Genomic DNA, 14,750 nt, shown 5'->3' with positions numbered 1-14,750 from the left:
AAGGTGTCGTTTGTTTTTTACGAGAGCATCAAATATACCAAGTTAAGCTTAGACCTTAGTCATTTGGGATAATGTTGTCTAGGTATTTAAGGTATGAAGGTGCCAAAAAGAGACAATTAGGCATAAGATGATGCTAGAAAACATCCAATATTAATTATCTAAAAATCCATCATCATAAACATAGTTCATAAGTGTAATCCATCTCTCAAACTATATAAATTAAAAACAAAATAAACTCATAAAAAAAAATATGATGGAAATACCCATTAACCTCATGCAACAACTTCAACCTATAAAGTCATACAAACAAACACATGAGTGAAAATACTCAGTAGGTAAGTGACCTTTTGACACATTACAACATATCTCAAATATGGTGTTCCATTACTATCTTACTATGTGGTAAGAAAGTTCAAGTTTTGTACATTTTTTTAGGTCATATTTTTTGTAGGGGTATATATCTAGAGAGAGGCATTAAACTGTACAAACATAATTTAAACATATACATAATGAATAATTAATAGAAACCTTATTAATAATAAATTATTAATTACAAATACATAAATTTGATTGCCTTTAAGACACTGCCCTAATAATACAATTGTACATTCTGATGCATGGTTGTACATATAGTATATATATACAAAAGTGATTTCACAATTGCATAGTTTTTCGCCCAAACACATTACATACACTCGTACACCAAATACCCTTACTTGCACATCACATTCTAACAGACAATGAGTGTGTGAAACTACCTTATTTTGTTGGTATTTCATGTGGATACAAAAGTGTTGTCTTACGCTTAGGATTCAAAGCGTTTATGTTTGGTTTCCACAATGTGAATGACGAAGGAGACTTTAAAGGCAGGTATAAATTCTTCAAAACACCGTATTGTTGTTTTGCCATATGTGTGAATCATTGGTTTACGAATGAGATCCTAAGAGTTATTTATTTTTTTGTTTGATTTTTGTAAAGTCGTTAAATTTTTTATTCTGTTACCTTAAAGGCCATAAACACTTACAAGTTGAACCTTCCTCAAAAGGGTTAGACCTCTGATGTAAGGTGTTACACTTATTGAGTAATTATATTAGTTATCATAGTTCAATTTCTCGTTGATTACTCATGATTTTGTTTTATGTACAAATGGCCATACTCATTCACTAGCACCTTCAGAGGGGGGGGGGGGGGGGGGCGGACAAGGTAACAAGACATGTACAAAAATTGCAAACATGATTGTCAACCCCATCAATGTCCATAAGTATGAGGTCCATGGAAACATGAAGAATATTGGTTTGATTAACTTATTGGAGTGAACATGCCATTTTCAAAAAATTTAGCTATCCCAAATATCTTGTACACACGTCATAACCATAGCACAAGCGATGAAACTAGCAAGTTATTATTAGTGGTTCATCTATCATACTTAAATGCAACACTTCTAGTGGCTTATGTTGAGAATGCTTATCGAATTGGAAATCAAGCTAAGTAGGTCTATTTGGAGAATTTTCAAGTTATTCATGCTTTAGTTATTGAATATCAATATGCTAACAAACTGCAGGGTCACAATAGAGTTCCATCACATGGCAAAGAAGTGTAGAAACGATATTGTGGTCGTTGTTTTCAACTCGGCCATATAAGACTTTACTTCTAAGTCCTACTTTCATTCCAGTTACTTTGACGTCACATTTTTCTAAAGAATGTAGTCGCATGAGCTTTTTTAGTAATGGTTGTGGTTCATTGCATGGTTGATGTGGTTCACAAACGTTTGAACGATGAGATTGGTTTTGACATTGTACTTATTATTGACATCCTTAGCATCGTGTTTAACTTTATATGATGTTTGCTTTTCCTAAAATTTAGTGTTATACCTTGATTCAATATATTGAGTATAATTTTGTTAACGTTTTCATTCGTTTGTTGTTACAGGTAAGATAATATTTATAATTTGAAGCACTCCTTGTTGACTAATTTGATTTAACCATTGAACATTTACTGAGTAAAAGAAAATTACTAATATATAAACAACAAGGTCTATACATTTGATCTAATATATCAATGTTGTAAATAAATAGATGTACAATATATATACTACCTAAATCAATGTAGAAAACCCAAAATACATGTTTGTAAATATTGTAAATGTATACTCTTTATACATGTCCATAAATCAGAAGAAATTCTATCTGGCTGGTTGTTGATCATTACAAAAATATGAGTTTTAATATTTAAGTGAAATGAAATTCAACAACTTTTAACTTAATTATAAAAATATCCACAAAAAATCACTGAAAATAGAGAAAACACATTTTCACTCAAAAAATTACACTTACCATGACTTGAATATAGATTCAAGTTTTTATCATACTCGTAAAATTTTAACATACCTAATATAATAGTTATGGATTTGGTCATTGTATTCTGAGTTTATCTGTCCAACCAATATATATAAGGTCTCGATTATATATATTGAAAAAAAAAAAAGACTATGCCTAGTGAAAAATATTAATTAACCCTCTTAGACATTGACGACTATAAAATATAAACAAACCCTATAAAATCATAATTTCACTAGAAACGTCACACTTGTCATACCTGAACCACATTATCAATTAAGCCCCTATATAGAGTAATATAAAATAACCCCATCATGCCTACCACAAAATATCATTTGATCCTCTTATTTCGCCCACTCTAAATATCATTTACCCTAGGCTTGATTTGTCTAGTAAACTTTCAGTTTACACCTATAATGCCTAAAAAATAATGTATTTTACCCTTCTTTCAAAATCTCATTGGCATGCCTACTAGGAAAATGACGAATGCTGATGAGATTTTCATGTCAAATCTTCTGCTTCATAACAAAAAAGACAACCTAAATTCTTCCTAAAGCACTTTTTTTACCCAAAAAAAAAAAACCCACAACATTCATAGAATGAAATTCCTAAACTCTTACTTGAAATGGAAAACACATCCCCAAACTATAAACATTTCAACAATCACAAAAAATTGTAAAATAAAATCAATAAACACTTTACACTAAACTTTCAACCTATTTAAAGTAAGTTTTAGTTGTAAAAAAATGATGATTTTGGTTGGAATTTTTTATCTTCATTAAATTCTTAATTTGAATATTAGTCAACAACTTCTATTAAAAATTTTTATATATTAGGACAAATTTGTTCAACCTTATTCTAATGACTCTGTATTAGTACAAAACTCTATTTTGTACACCCTTCTAAAAAATAACAACTATTTTAATTAATTTAGGGGTGTTAAAAAAGTTTGGCACATAATGCACTCCTCAATACCATTCACCTTGCTACCAAACAAAAAGTTGGAAAAAAGTTAAGTGTAAAAGTGTTTCTAATATTTCCAAAAGTATTTCTGTTTTCAACCCATTTCCACATATGTATATATAAGTGTTTTTCTTAGGAAAATTCAAAAAAAAAATAAAACCCACCAGCATTAATTGTTTGTAATGATAGTAAAATTCCAAATTAATTGTACGTAAGTGGGTCAATTTTGAATTTTATAATTTTGGTTGATATATAAAAAGCCAACAGGCTCCTTATGGTTAGACACAAAGTTAGGAGTTGAAATATTGAAAAGAAGCTTAACATTTTAGGTGTCAATGAAACAAACTCTAGAGATTACCATGTGCTAAGATAGCGATGGTTTGTTTGAAGTTTGAAGACTTGTCGGTTTGAAACAAAAGCAAAGTATAATTTTTAATTTTTATACATGAAAATAAGAAAAAGTGGCTGTAGCTTGGAATGGCAATGGTACTCATCATCATTCAAGAACTACAAGGGACCTTTTTCTCCAACTTCCATGAAGACCCACGTGGCATATCTTGATTGGATATTGAAAACAAACAACACAAAAGCAAATGAAGAAAAATGGATATTTAATTTGCGCGTGAAGTAAAAAAATTTTAATATTTATTTGGTCACATAACATAATATTCCATTTTTACCTGAAAAGCATCCACTTTTTCTTCATCAAAAGCTAAACCCAGAAGCGGAAACAATAAACAATTATTATAAAATCATCTCTGCTACTGCTGGGAAGCCAAAGCTCAAGTGACAGTTTGGAGTTTTCATGAATTTCTTGGGCTTTGTGTTTCATGGATGGAGGAGGGAGAAGAAGAAGAAGATGATGAAGTGGAGTTGTTTATTACAGAGAATATACGAGTTTGCAGGGAAAAGTTAAGCATGCAAATTTGTCAAAGTGTACTACTTTTTTTAGTTTACCGGTACCAATTATTATGAAAAATCACGTGACATTCTTCATGTAAACATATGGGTTCATGACAATTTCCTCCTCAAATCATTATTACTTTTTTTTGTTTTTTTTTCAATGATTGAGAGAATCCCATTTAACTTAGACAAATATATACAAATTTTAAAATATAGTAATTAAATTTATAATTATTATAGAGAAAATAATTAAATTTAATCAATTTAAAACTATTTATACTTTAATTTTTTATTAAAAAAATCCTTCTTTTTTCATCACTTATACTATTTTTATTATAAGTAAGAACAAAAGAAATGAAGACAGGTTCAATTGTTATAACCCAAATAATCTTGGGAATGGTTCACTTTTTCTCATCCCCAAAATGTTTTCTTCTTTTGTTTTTTGAAGACTAAAACTAACTCTTTTCAAAATCATTCATCTTAGTCTTAGGAATGAATTAATGCATTTTTATTAAATTGATTAGAAGGGTCAAACTGTAATATTTAATTAATAAAAGGGTTAAATGAGAAATCAGAGGGTGAGAAATAATGGAAGGAGAGAAACAATATAAGCCAAACGGACCTTATCTTTTAATAGGACCCAAAGAGGACACGTGTCGGGCGGGGGCAGTTGGTAGAAGAGGCGGATATCAAAAGAGAGAGAGACACAGATAAAACTGGCAAAAACTTTTCATTAATGTTGTCAAAATTAGATCAAATCAAGCTGTTTAATCCATCTCATTAAGATATGAGATTATTCAATTAAATCTCATCTTCATTAAGTTTGATTAAGTTTAATTATTCTAATTTGACTAATTTTAATTTTAATTCTATTTTTTAAATTATTTTTATTTTAATAAATGAAAATTTATATTTTAAAAAAATAGATATATTTTATTATTATGGATAATTAATTATATAAATTTATTTTTAATATATTTTATATGATTTATCTTTAAAACATATGTTAAATATTATTTAATAAATTTATTATAATTTAATAATAAATTAGAAATTAAATTGATTTGTTAAATTAATTAATTTATTAAATTAATAAAACAATCAATTTGGTTACTAATCTAATCTAATCTAATCTTAAAAACGTTGATTTTTATCAGCAGCAGCAGCAAATGTGGTGTAAAAAGAAGAGCTTTTTTAACTTAACGGGATCCTCTTTAGTTCCGTTTGTTGGGTCTCCGTTGTCAAGGGGAACCCCGTAATAAAATGTTGCCTCCCCTCCTCTGCATCTTCTTCACTTTTTTATTTCTCTGATATATTAAATACCTACCACTTGAATAATTTCAAATCTTTTGAAGGGCAATTAAGACTTTTGATAATTGTTTTAAAAAGGTTAAATTCAAGAAAACTTTAAAAAGAAAAAGATGTCAACAAGGGAAATGGCCAATCTTGGGACTTGAAAGTGGAAACCAAAACCAACCCACAAAGCAAGTGGTTGGTGCCATGGGAACATTTGCTTTGAAAAATAAAAGAATATTAATACAAGCAAGCACTTGAGCCTTTTTGAGGACAATTGTATTTAGTTGTAATTAATTAAAATCCAAATTCCCTCTTTTTTATTATTATTATTATATATATATTTTTTTATGTAGGATATGATTTTGACCCATTAAAATTAAAGAGATAAACCTAGGGGAAAAAGGACTTGAAAACAGTATGTTTTTGTCAGAAAACACCTTTGTTTTTGGTATGGGGATGGAGGTAAACAGTTAAAAGTAAAATCTGGAAACAGAGTTTAACGTTGTTGGAGTTTATGAAGTGAGTAGATTTAGAATGCGTGGAGTTAGTTAACTTAATGTGTTAGCTGGATCTATTCTTACAGGATTGTCCCACTTTTTTTTTTTTTTTAAATTTAATTAACCTAAAAAACCAAAGAAATTTAAGCTACAGGGTGAGAGACAAGCCATGTCTTCTTCAACTTCAGTCTCTCTAAGTTATATATAGATTACAAAATTTTCTCTTTTATTAATAAATTTTATTTGTTTAACCAAAATCTCTCTTCTTTCTCTCAAATTCTTTGCGTATCTCAACTGGGTTCTTTGAATTTAGAACTGGCTACATCAAAATCACTCTCTACTTTTTTCCTTGTCAAGTTGAACTTCAAGCATGTAAATTCTCTATCTTCTTTTTGGCTTTGCCTTTTGCATATCACTTGTTTGTTTCTTGTTTTCTGTTTCCGAAGTCTTAATTTTTTTGACCTATGAATCTAAGTAACGACAAAGGATCCATGTCCACCGCCAGTTCTAGTTTTGTTTCCGATCATTTTCCGGCAGGTCTTAAGGTCCTTGTTGTTGATGATGATCCTACCTGTCTTAAGATCTTGGAGAAGATGCTTAGGACTTGCCTTTATGAAGGTAAGATTCAGCTCTTTTTTTTTTTTTAAAAAAAAAAAAAATCTAGTGTTATTTCTTTAATGGGTTTATCTTAATTTTTTCTTCTTGTGTTTCTTAGAGATTTTTTAATTTTCATTTTGGGTGTGTTATGGCATGTTTGTGACCTTTGTATGATCATTTCTTGTGTATGTTATGATTCTGTTTGTGGGTTTTTCTTTTTCAGAACCTTATCAAATCTGGAATAATTTTGAGCCATAAGTATGGTACGAAACAAATCATGGTTCATGCTAAAGCTTGTGACTTGGTTTAACGTACCACGTTTTGTACACTATTCTTATGGTTTTGTTTAATTCTGCTTTGGTTAAGAGATCAGTGAGTGTTCTAGTTTGTGCTTATATGCAGAAAAGGATTACATCTTCCTGTTACTGTGTTTTGTTTAGATATATATGTGCCTATAGCTATGTTATTTGATGTGCGCTTGATAAAATTTATGTGGGTTTTTCAGTGACAAAATGCAATCGAGCTGAACATGCGTTGAACCTGCTTAGAAAGAACAGAAGTGGCTATGATATTGTTATCAGTGATGTCCACATGCCTGATATGGATGGATTCAAACTCCTTGAGCAGGTTGGGCTAGAGATGGACCTGCCTGTTATCAGTGAGCACTCTTATCCCGATCTGTATACATGGATTTCAGATCTATGAATTGAACTAGTTTGAACTAACTCAAGAATGCAAATTGTGTAATTGTACAGTGATGTCTGCAGATGATAGCAAAAATGTTGTTATGAAAGGTGTGACACATGGTGCTTGTGATTATTTAATCAAACCTGTTCGAATTGAGGCTCTGAAGAACATATGGCAGCATGTAGTTAGGAAGAGGAAGAATGAGTGGAAGGATATAGAGCAATCAGGAAGTGTCGAAGAAGGAGGAGATCGGCAACCAAAGCCATCCGAAGAGCCAGATTACTCTTCCTCAGCTAATGAAGGAAGTTGGAGAAAGAGGAGGAAAGATGAGGAAGATGAAGTAGAGGAGAGGGATGATACGTCCACATTAAAGAAGCCACGAGTAGTTTGGTCAGTTGAGCTCCATCAACAGTTTGTGGTGGCTGTTAATCAGCTTGGCATTGACAGTATGAATCTTTAGTCCTTATCTTTTATCTGCTAATGCTTTTTAGCTGCCTATTGTTACATTGCTACCTACATCATGTGTCAAAACAAGGAGTGAGAATACTAGTTGTCTAGTTGATATGTTTCTCTATCTCTTAAAATTATGCAGAAAACTCTTGCAGTTGGAATGAGAAAGTAATCTATGTTTCATTTTATTGCACTTGCTGTCTCATTTTGTTCATTGGTGAACATGTCTGAGTTCTAGCTGAACTTTTCACCTGCGGCATGATGGATTAAGCCTTAAAAATGTGTCCTTGTTTTCATTTTTATTACAATTTATTTCTAGATGAATATGGAGAAAATGTATGATGTCTTCCAATTTGATGTGTACATATCCTTAGACTGTTGCAAAATTTCCACCATCTTATGTTTCTGCATTTGATGTATACTACAGAGGCGGTTCCTAAGAAAATTCTGGAGTTGATGAATGTCCCTGGGCTAACTAGAGAAAATGTTGCCAGCCACCTTCAGGTATTGTAGGATACAAATTTTCAAGATAATTTTTTCTCACTTGCTGATCCCCTATGTTATTAATGATTTCTCTCTGGGGTTTCTTTCTTATCTTAGTAAACTGACTATTCAACTTTGTGCATTGTGGTACAGAAATATCGCTTGTATCTTAGAAGACTAAGTGGGGTTTCGCAGCACCAGAGTAACTCATTCATCAATCCCCAAGAACCACCTTATGGACCCTTATCTTCAATTAATGGGATTGACTTTCAAACTCTTGCTGCCACTGGTCAGCTGCCTGCACAAAGTCTTGCTACACTTCAGGCTGCAGGACTTGGCCGGTCATCTGCAAAGTCTGGCTTACCGATGCCTCTTGTTGATCAAAGGAACATTTTTAGCTTTGATAATCCAAAGTTAAGATTTGGAGAGGGGCAACCACAACATATGAGCAGTGGTAAACAAGTGAACTTACTTCATGGTATTCCCACAACAATGGAGGCAAAGCAACTTGTCAATTTGCACCATTCTGCACAATCTCTAGGGGGCATGAACTTGCAAGTCAGTGCACATGGAGGCCAGAGTGGCCAGAGCAGCTCTTTAATGATGCAGATGGCTCAATCACAATCAAGAGGGCAGATGCAAAATGAAACTGCTGGAGGTCAAGTCTCAAGGCTTCCAACGTCAATGGGGCAACCTGTATTGTCAAATGGGATTGCTAGTGGGATCTTCACAAGAAATGGGATTGGTGAAAATGGCAGGGGAACAGGCTATAACAATTTACCACAACCCTCTTCAATGTTAAATTTCCCTCTGAACCACACACCAGAATTGCCGGGGAATACTTTCCCTCTGGGATCTACACCAGGAATATCAACTCTCACATCTAAAGGGCTATTTCAGGAGGATGTTAACTCGGATATTAAAGGATCAGTAGGATTTATGGCTAGTTATGATATCTTCAATGATTTGCAGCAGCACAAACCCCATAGTTGGGAGTTGCATAATGTAGGCTTGACCTTTGATCCTTCACAACATTCAAACTCTCTGTCAAGCAGTGTCAATGTTACACCTTCAGTCTTAATTAATCAAGGATATTCTTCTAGTGAAAGGAGTGGTCAGAACAGTAATGCACCACCAATTAGCAAGGCAATGTTCTCAGTTGGTGAAGCTACTGAGCATGGGAATTCACAGAGTATTGGTCAACATCTCAACAACCTTCTTGTGGACAATTCGATGCGAATTAAGACTGAAAGAGTTCCTGATACAAGCTGTCCGCCTACTCTCTTTCCTCATCATTATGGTCAAGAGGATCTTATGAGTGCACTTTTGAAACAGGTTTACTTTTGTCTACATTCTTTTACAATCTTTAGAAGCACTTACATATGGATTTCGGTTAAACAGAAATTATAATCATTCATTAACTATTTTTTCTTCTGATTTCTTGCAGCAAGATGGCATTGCCCCAGCTGAAAATGAGTTTGAGTTTGATGGTTATTCCCTGGATAATATTCCTGTGTAGCATGTGGTTCATTCACCGGTTCTCTTCATGGTTGCAGTATCTGATGTACATACTTGCCATCACACAACTTATTGTAAAATCACGTCTGCAATCAGTAGATTGAGAAAGAAAGAGCATAGTACAATTTCATGTAGCAGTGTCTTCATTTGCAACTCTCATATTGTGACAGATTCATTTGGACATATGAAGATCAGACCAATAGTGATTCGGATTGTGATCAACGCTGTGGCAAGATAAATTTAATGCATTGAAAATACCGGTGCATGATATGCAAAGGCAATCATGCAAAATTTTGACTGTTTGTTAGCAAACCCTAGCAAGAAGCAACTAATTTTAGGTGATTTGTCATGATGTCCGTTTGTTTAGAGGGCATCTCTCGTGTCACTGCAATATTGTTTTTAGACATCTCAGCAGACTTGTAGGAGCCTTTAACTTTAGTAACACCTGAAAAGTTTGGCTGCTTTTTCATTTTCAGTGTCTCATGCTATCTTTGTATTTCCTTATTGCTTCTTTTTCCTCATTTAAGCAACCGACTTAGCTGTACATATTCCATTTGATTGCTCAACATAAGTCTGGGTATTCCATTTTTTTCGGTGGGTTGTTTTACTGTACTTAAAAGTTGAAGAGGTTCTCAATATTATGATGTATTAGCTTTGGCATACTTTCTCTTATATAATTAATCTGGGAAATATCATTCAAATAAAAGATGTTTTCATATCCGAGATGGTAGAGATTTTAGCTTTTTTATTAACATGCCATGACTGACCGTGCATGTTTCTGATTGAAGTCGAGAGATCCATTTTAATGCTGTTTAACTCAAAAGATCCGTTATAATCCTAGTAAATTTTCCACAGAAAACCAACATAGGTTGACTCAGAATGTCAATTTTCAGTACCAGTTAAATTTGCATTACACATTAAAGGCGAAAGATTCTCTGATGAGTTTTGATAATTCCAATTCAAACAGTTATCTCACTAGCTCTATCAGAGTGAAGAAAGTACTTAATAAGTACAACATTCAGTGGAGCTTTATACAACCCAAATACAATATCTAGTAACAAAGCCATTTGAGAACATAAAATGACCATCACAACATCCTAGAAAGGCATAACTGTGTAGAAAAATAGCATAAAGAATCAAACTATGCGATACTGTCCAATGATAGTGTACACATCACATGAAATTCTGCAGTCATTTCATAAATATATTGTATAAGGGTAGTCGTATTCACCTGCACTTCCAACAACAGCATGCCCATTAGACATAATGTCACAAGCAAGATATATCCCGGGTATTAAAATCATGGCATTCATGTAATCTGGCAATACAAAATCTCCCGGTTGAGCATGTATTAATCGAAGTAGTGAAAGAATAAAAAAATAAGCTATAGTGTCTCACCAACAGCTATTGCTGCTGCATCAACAAGAACACCACTACTGTTGCTAGGACTGAAAGGATTAGAACTGGGCCCTTCCTGTTACTGTCACTGGCTGGAAGAATTGAAGGAAGAGAACATTCATCTCCATTAAAGTAAACTTTTGTTGGAAACCCATCTCCAGCAGGCACATTGATTCCAGGGGTATTTTTCTTTTTAAATGAAATCACTGACTGTTGCTTCCCAGGCACCCTAGGATCCTTTGCTGGATTAGCTCCATCTGTTTCTGCCACAAGATAGTTCAATCCTGTACGGCCTTGTAAGAATATGGTATTGTTGGCACTAGCCAAGACACTTCCATTGAACGAGTATGCAGTGTCAAAACCAGGGGCTCCTTTGTCCAGTTGCACTGCAGCAAACCAATCAGGAAAGGCAGTATCATCCCAGTTGAAAAGGGTCATTCTTGCCGTCCATCCACCAGTGTAGTCTGTGTATAAATGCCAATTGATACTGACCCCGCAATTATCTCCACAAGGCATGGGATTTGGCACCGTCATGTGCTTAAGTTCAGCCCAAGCTATTGCCAGAGAAGTTCGATTCTCAAATGGAAGTAAGAGTGCCTCGGACGGAAGAAGAATAGCTGGAGCACTAGTACTACAAGTTTGCCCTACATTACTGGGGCACCCACATGCACAAGTCTTGCATGGAACAACAGAATCATTGTAGTATGCAGAGAATGATACGCAGCATTTTGGGCTCACCCCTTCTGGCTTTGTAATATTGCACACAATCTGCCAGCTAGCAAAAGCAGTTCTATTAGATACACCACTTGAGTCAAGGGATTCGCTAGGGCTCACCCTCACCGGAGGGCCACATTGATAATTAGGGTTGAAAGTGCCATTGATCTTCCAGTTTTGAGGTGGGACAAGATCGGATCGGTTAAGATTTGGTGGCATTTTGTACACCTGCATTTGGAAAACTGAAGTCGACTTGCTTGGGTCCATAAATGGCGACAAGAGAGTTCCATTTCGGCAACAAAAAGGTACCAGCCCGAGAGTTGTGTCATTAGCCTTTGTTGGAGGCAGGTCGATAATGGTTGGCCTTCTTTCACAATTTAATACATTGGAAAAGTCTAGTTGCTGGTAGTATGTACCTTGGGGGCCATAAAGACATTCTGATGAATCAGCAACATATGGGTAAGCCCCTTTCATAGTGTAGATAAACTCGTCATTCATCCAGTCCCAGCTCAATTTCCAATTATCAAGACGGCCAAGGGGGTTGAGGTTTGCAATTGTAACCTGTGCCCAGTAATTTGAGTCATATGTGCTGATCACATCATACATGATTGTAAGATCCCCATTTTGGCGTGGTAGGAAATCATCATCCACTGTGACGTTTGATGTAGCATTCACATCTCTAGTGCAACAAACTTGCATCTGACTTGTTCCTGAAAAATCCACCATCAACCCGATCAAGCACACACAATGACCACATGATACACGAACAAAAAAGCCACATGCATTTTCCAAATTATAGTCAAATATAACTTAGTTCACAAAAGTGTAAGGTAATCAAACAAACCCTCCACTAACAGATAAAACATGAACTGATCCAGATAAATGAATAGCATCTTTCTTTATGTCTATCAAAGACCTTCTTAATAAGCAACAAGATCATCAATCTATCAATTAAAATTAGGACAAAGCAAAATAAAGTCAATAACTTTCTCCATAAAAAACCCAAAAATCATTGTTGCATGACCATAACAAATTTAATGAGTATTTGATACTTTATGTGACACATAAATATAGGGATAACATAATCAATATCAAACCATTCTTGATTAAACTCCTAATTTTCCTCCTAAAAAAATTTAATAGAGACTTACAGCATCATATAATTCACCAGTCTCTCTCGCATCATCATCAACATTATCATCATAGAAACATAAAGGATGAACCAGAAACACTTTAAAGAACTAAAAATCCTGCATCTAAAAGTCCCAAAATAAAAATAAAAGCATTAAAAACAACTATTTACCTTGCAAAGTAGCTTGAGGGCACAAGTAACCATCATTAGCAAGACTAATATTCTTGGGCATAGGCACAGCGGGCGATTCAACACCAAACTGCGTTCCCACCATCTGAACCTGCACCTGCATCTGCGCCAAATCACCCGCCGTCTCTATGGCCGTGTTCAAGTCTGTCGTCGGGTACCCAGCAAAAATGGTACCGTTTCCAACACTCGCTGGCAAGCTACTCCCATCATATAACACCGCGTTCGAAGCTGAAACCAACAACTCCTCATGCTGAAACCCAACGAACACCATCCATGACTTGAGCTCATCGAGTCCGTTATTCAACACTGTTAAAGTTGACTCGAACCGGTACGCTTGGTGACTCGGATTGTCCGGCGCCAACTTCGATCCGCCAGTGTAATTGTATGTCAAGAACACCCCGTTGCACAAATCCGCCGCCGGCGCTGGAGCCTCGGCCGTTGGTGTGGTTTGACAGATCACGAAAGGCATCAGCGTAAACATGACAAAAATGATAACCCAGTTCAAATCCATGGCTTCTGTCTCTGTTTTCTGGGATTTGATTTGAGAGAGTTTTAAAGTGTGAGAGATGTAATAATAAGACAGCTCACCGCAAGTTGTAGTTTGAAAACATGTTATGGTTGAAGTTTTCTGATTTCTTGAGTTGGTATATACTGACCGAGTCGAGTCGTTCCAATGGAGTAGCGTGTTAGTTTAGTTTTGTAGCATCATGTTTGAGTCTTCCGAATTTAAAAACGAAAGAAGAAATAAAAAATGTTCATGGGAAGGGGGCTCGTAACTTTGCAAGGAAAGTGCCGTTGGACTGGATAAAAAAAGGGAACCTTCTTCTGTCTCTCACTCTTCTTTTCCAATTTGAATTCATGATGAACGTGCCGTATTGCGGGCACGTCTGGGTTGAAGTTCAAGCCCAAGGCCCAACTTTGGGGGGGTGGGGTGTGTTGTGTTTTCCTTTTTAATATTGAGGAAGGCCGCGTTTCTGAATTTGACTATCGACATCTTTGAAGGCAATAATTAATGGAAATTTTAGGTTGGTGGATTGACATTTTAATGAAGAGTTGATATTGACTTTCTATGTCCATTCACATTAATTTTCTAAAGTCTTTGTAACAATCAACCGTGTGGGGTTTGAATATGAAGAGATATTGAGACTTGAAATCTGCCCATGTGCTTCTTGGATGGCCTCCTAACCTAGGATTCTGCCTTCTTAAATAGACAAATTAAAACATCAGTATTTTAAAATTTGAATAAGTTCAATGGGTTAAACTAGTCAGATTGAAACTTGGTGATAAATTTATTTTAGGTTAAGTTTTCAACTAAGCTTAACCAATGAACCGGATTGATTTGCAGTTGAACTGAATAAATAATGTCAAAGCACAATAATTAATCCATTGGATTAATCTAGTTAAACTACCATGTTCACATCAATATGTTAAAAATAAATTTTTGTAATTTTTAAAATTTGAACCCAAAACTTATCAATGTCACATTATAATAATACATCTCTTAGATCCCATTTGTAATTTTCGGAATTAACCAAATCCATTCAGTAAAGGTTGTATAAATATTATATATCATTATATTACAATTTT

At 34.4% G+C, this 14,750-nt stretch overlaps 2 protein-coding genes across 5 annotated transcripts; one reads left to right on the top strand and one right to left on the bottom strand.

Annotated features, from left to right (window-relative positions):
• The first annotated feature begins 6,200 nt into the window (after nucleotides 1-6,200).
• Nucleotides 6,201-10,323, top strand: LOC123210537 (two-component response regulator ARR2-like). 3 transcript variants are annotated; one of them, XM_044628953.1, is made up of 7 exons: nucleotides 6,201-6,367; nucleotides 6,471-6,613; nucleotides 7,098-7,250; nucleotides 7,348-7,725; nucleotides 8,157-8,233; nucleotides 8,366-9,547; nucleotides 9,660-10,323. In XM_044628953.1, the coding sequence occupies exons 2-7, from the start codon at nucleotides 6,487-6,489 to the stop codon at nucleotides 9,729-9,731; spliced, it is 1,989 nt and encodes a 662-aa protein (XP_044484888.1). In that variant the 5' UTR covers nucleotides 6,201-6,367; nucleotides 6,471-6,486; the 3' UTR covers nucleotides 9,732-10,323. The 3 variants fall into 3 exon arrangements, with proteins under 3 accessions (XP_044484888.1, XP_044484889.1, XP_044484887.1); XM_044628954.1 differs by lacking the exon at nucleotides 6,471-6,613; XM_044628952.1 differs by having other exon boundaries at nucleotides 6,202-6,613.
• Nucleotides 10,324-10,647: 324 nt separating this feature from the next.
• Nucleotides 10,648-14,071, bottom strand: LOC123210539 (COBRA-like protein 7). Of its 2 annotated transcripts, none has more exons than XM_044628956.1 (3): nucleotides 13,146-14,071; nucleotides 11,129-12,552; nucleotides 10,648-10,961 (listed from the first exon to the last, which is right to left on the bottom strand). In XM_044628956.1, exons 1-2 carry the CDS (start codon nucleotides 13,672-13,674, stop codon nucleotides 11,135-11,137), a joined length of 1,947 nt encoding a protein of 648 aa, XP_044484891.1. In that variant the 5' UTR covers nucleotides 13,675-14,071; the 3' UTR covers nucleotides 10,648-10,961; nucleotides 11,129-11,134. The 2 variants fall into 2 exon arrangements, with proteins under 2 accessions (XP_044484891.1, XP_044484890.1); XM_044628955.1 differs by having other exon boundaries at nucleotides 10,648-11,048; nucleotides 13,146-14,070.
• Nucleotides 14,072-14,750: the final 679 nt, after the last annotated feature.

The sequence above is a fragment of the Mangifera indica genome, chromosome 3, assembly GCF_011075055.1.
Source record: "Mangifera indica cultivar Alphonso chromosome 3, CATAS_Mindica_2.1, whole genome shotgun sequence".
Lineage (NCBI taxonomy): Eukaryota > Viridiplantae > Streptophyta > Magnoliopsida > Sapindales > Anacardiaceae > Mangifera > Mangifera indica.
The sequence above is the reverse complement of the archived record's forward strand: the minus strand, read 5'-3'. Positions and strand labels throughout refer to the sequence as shown.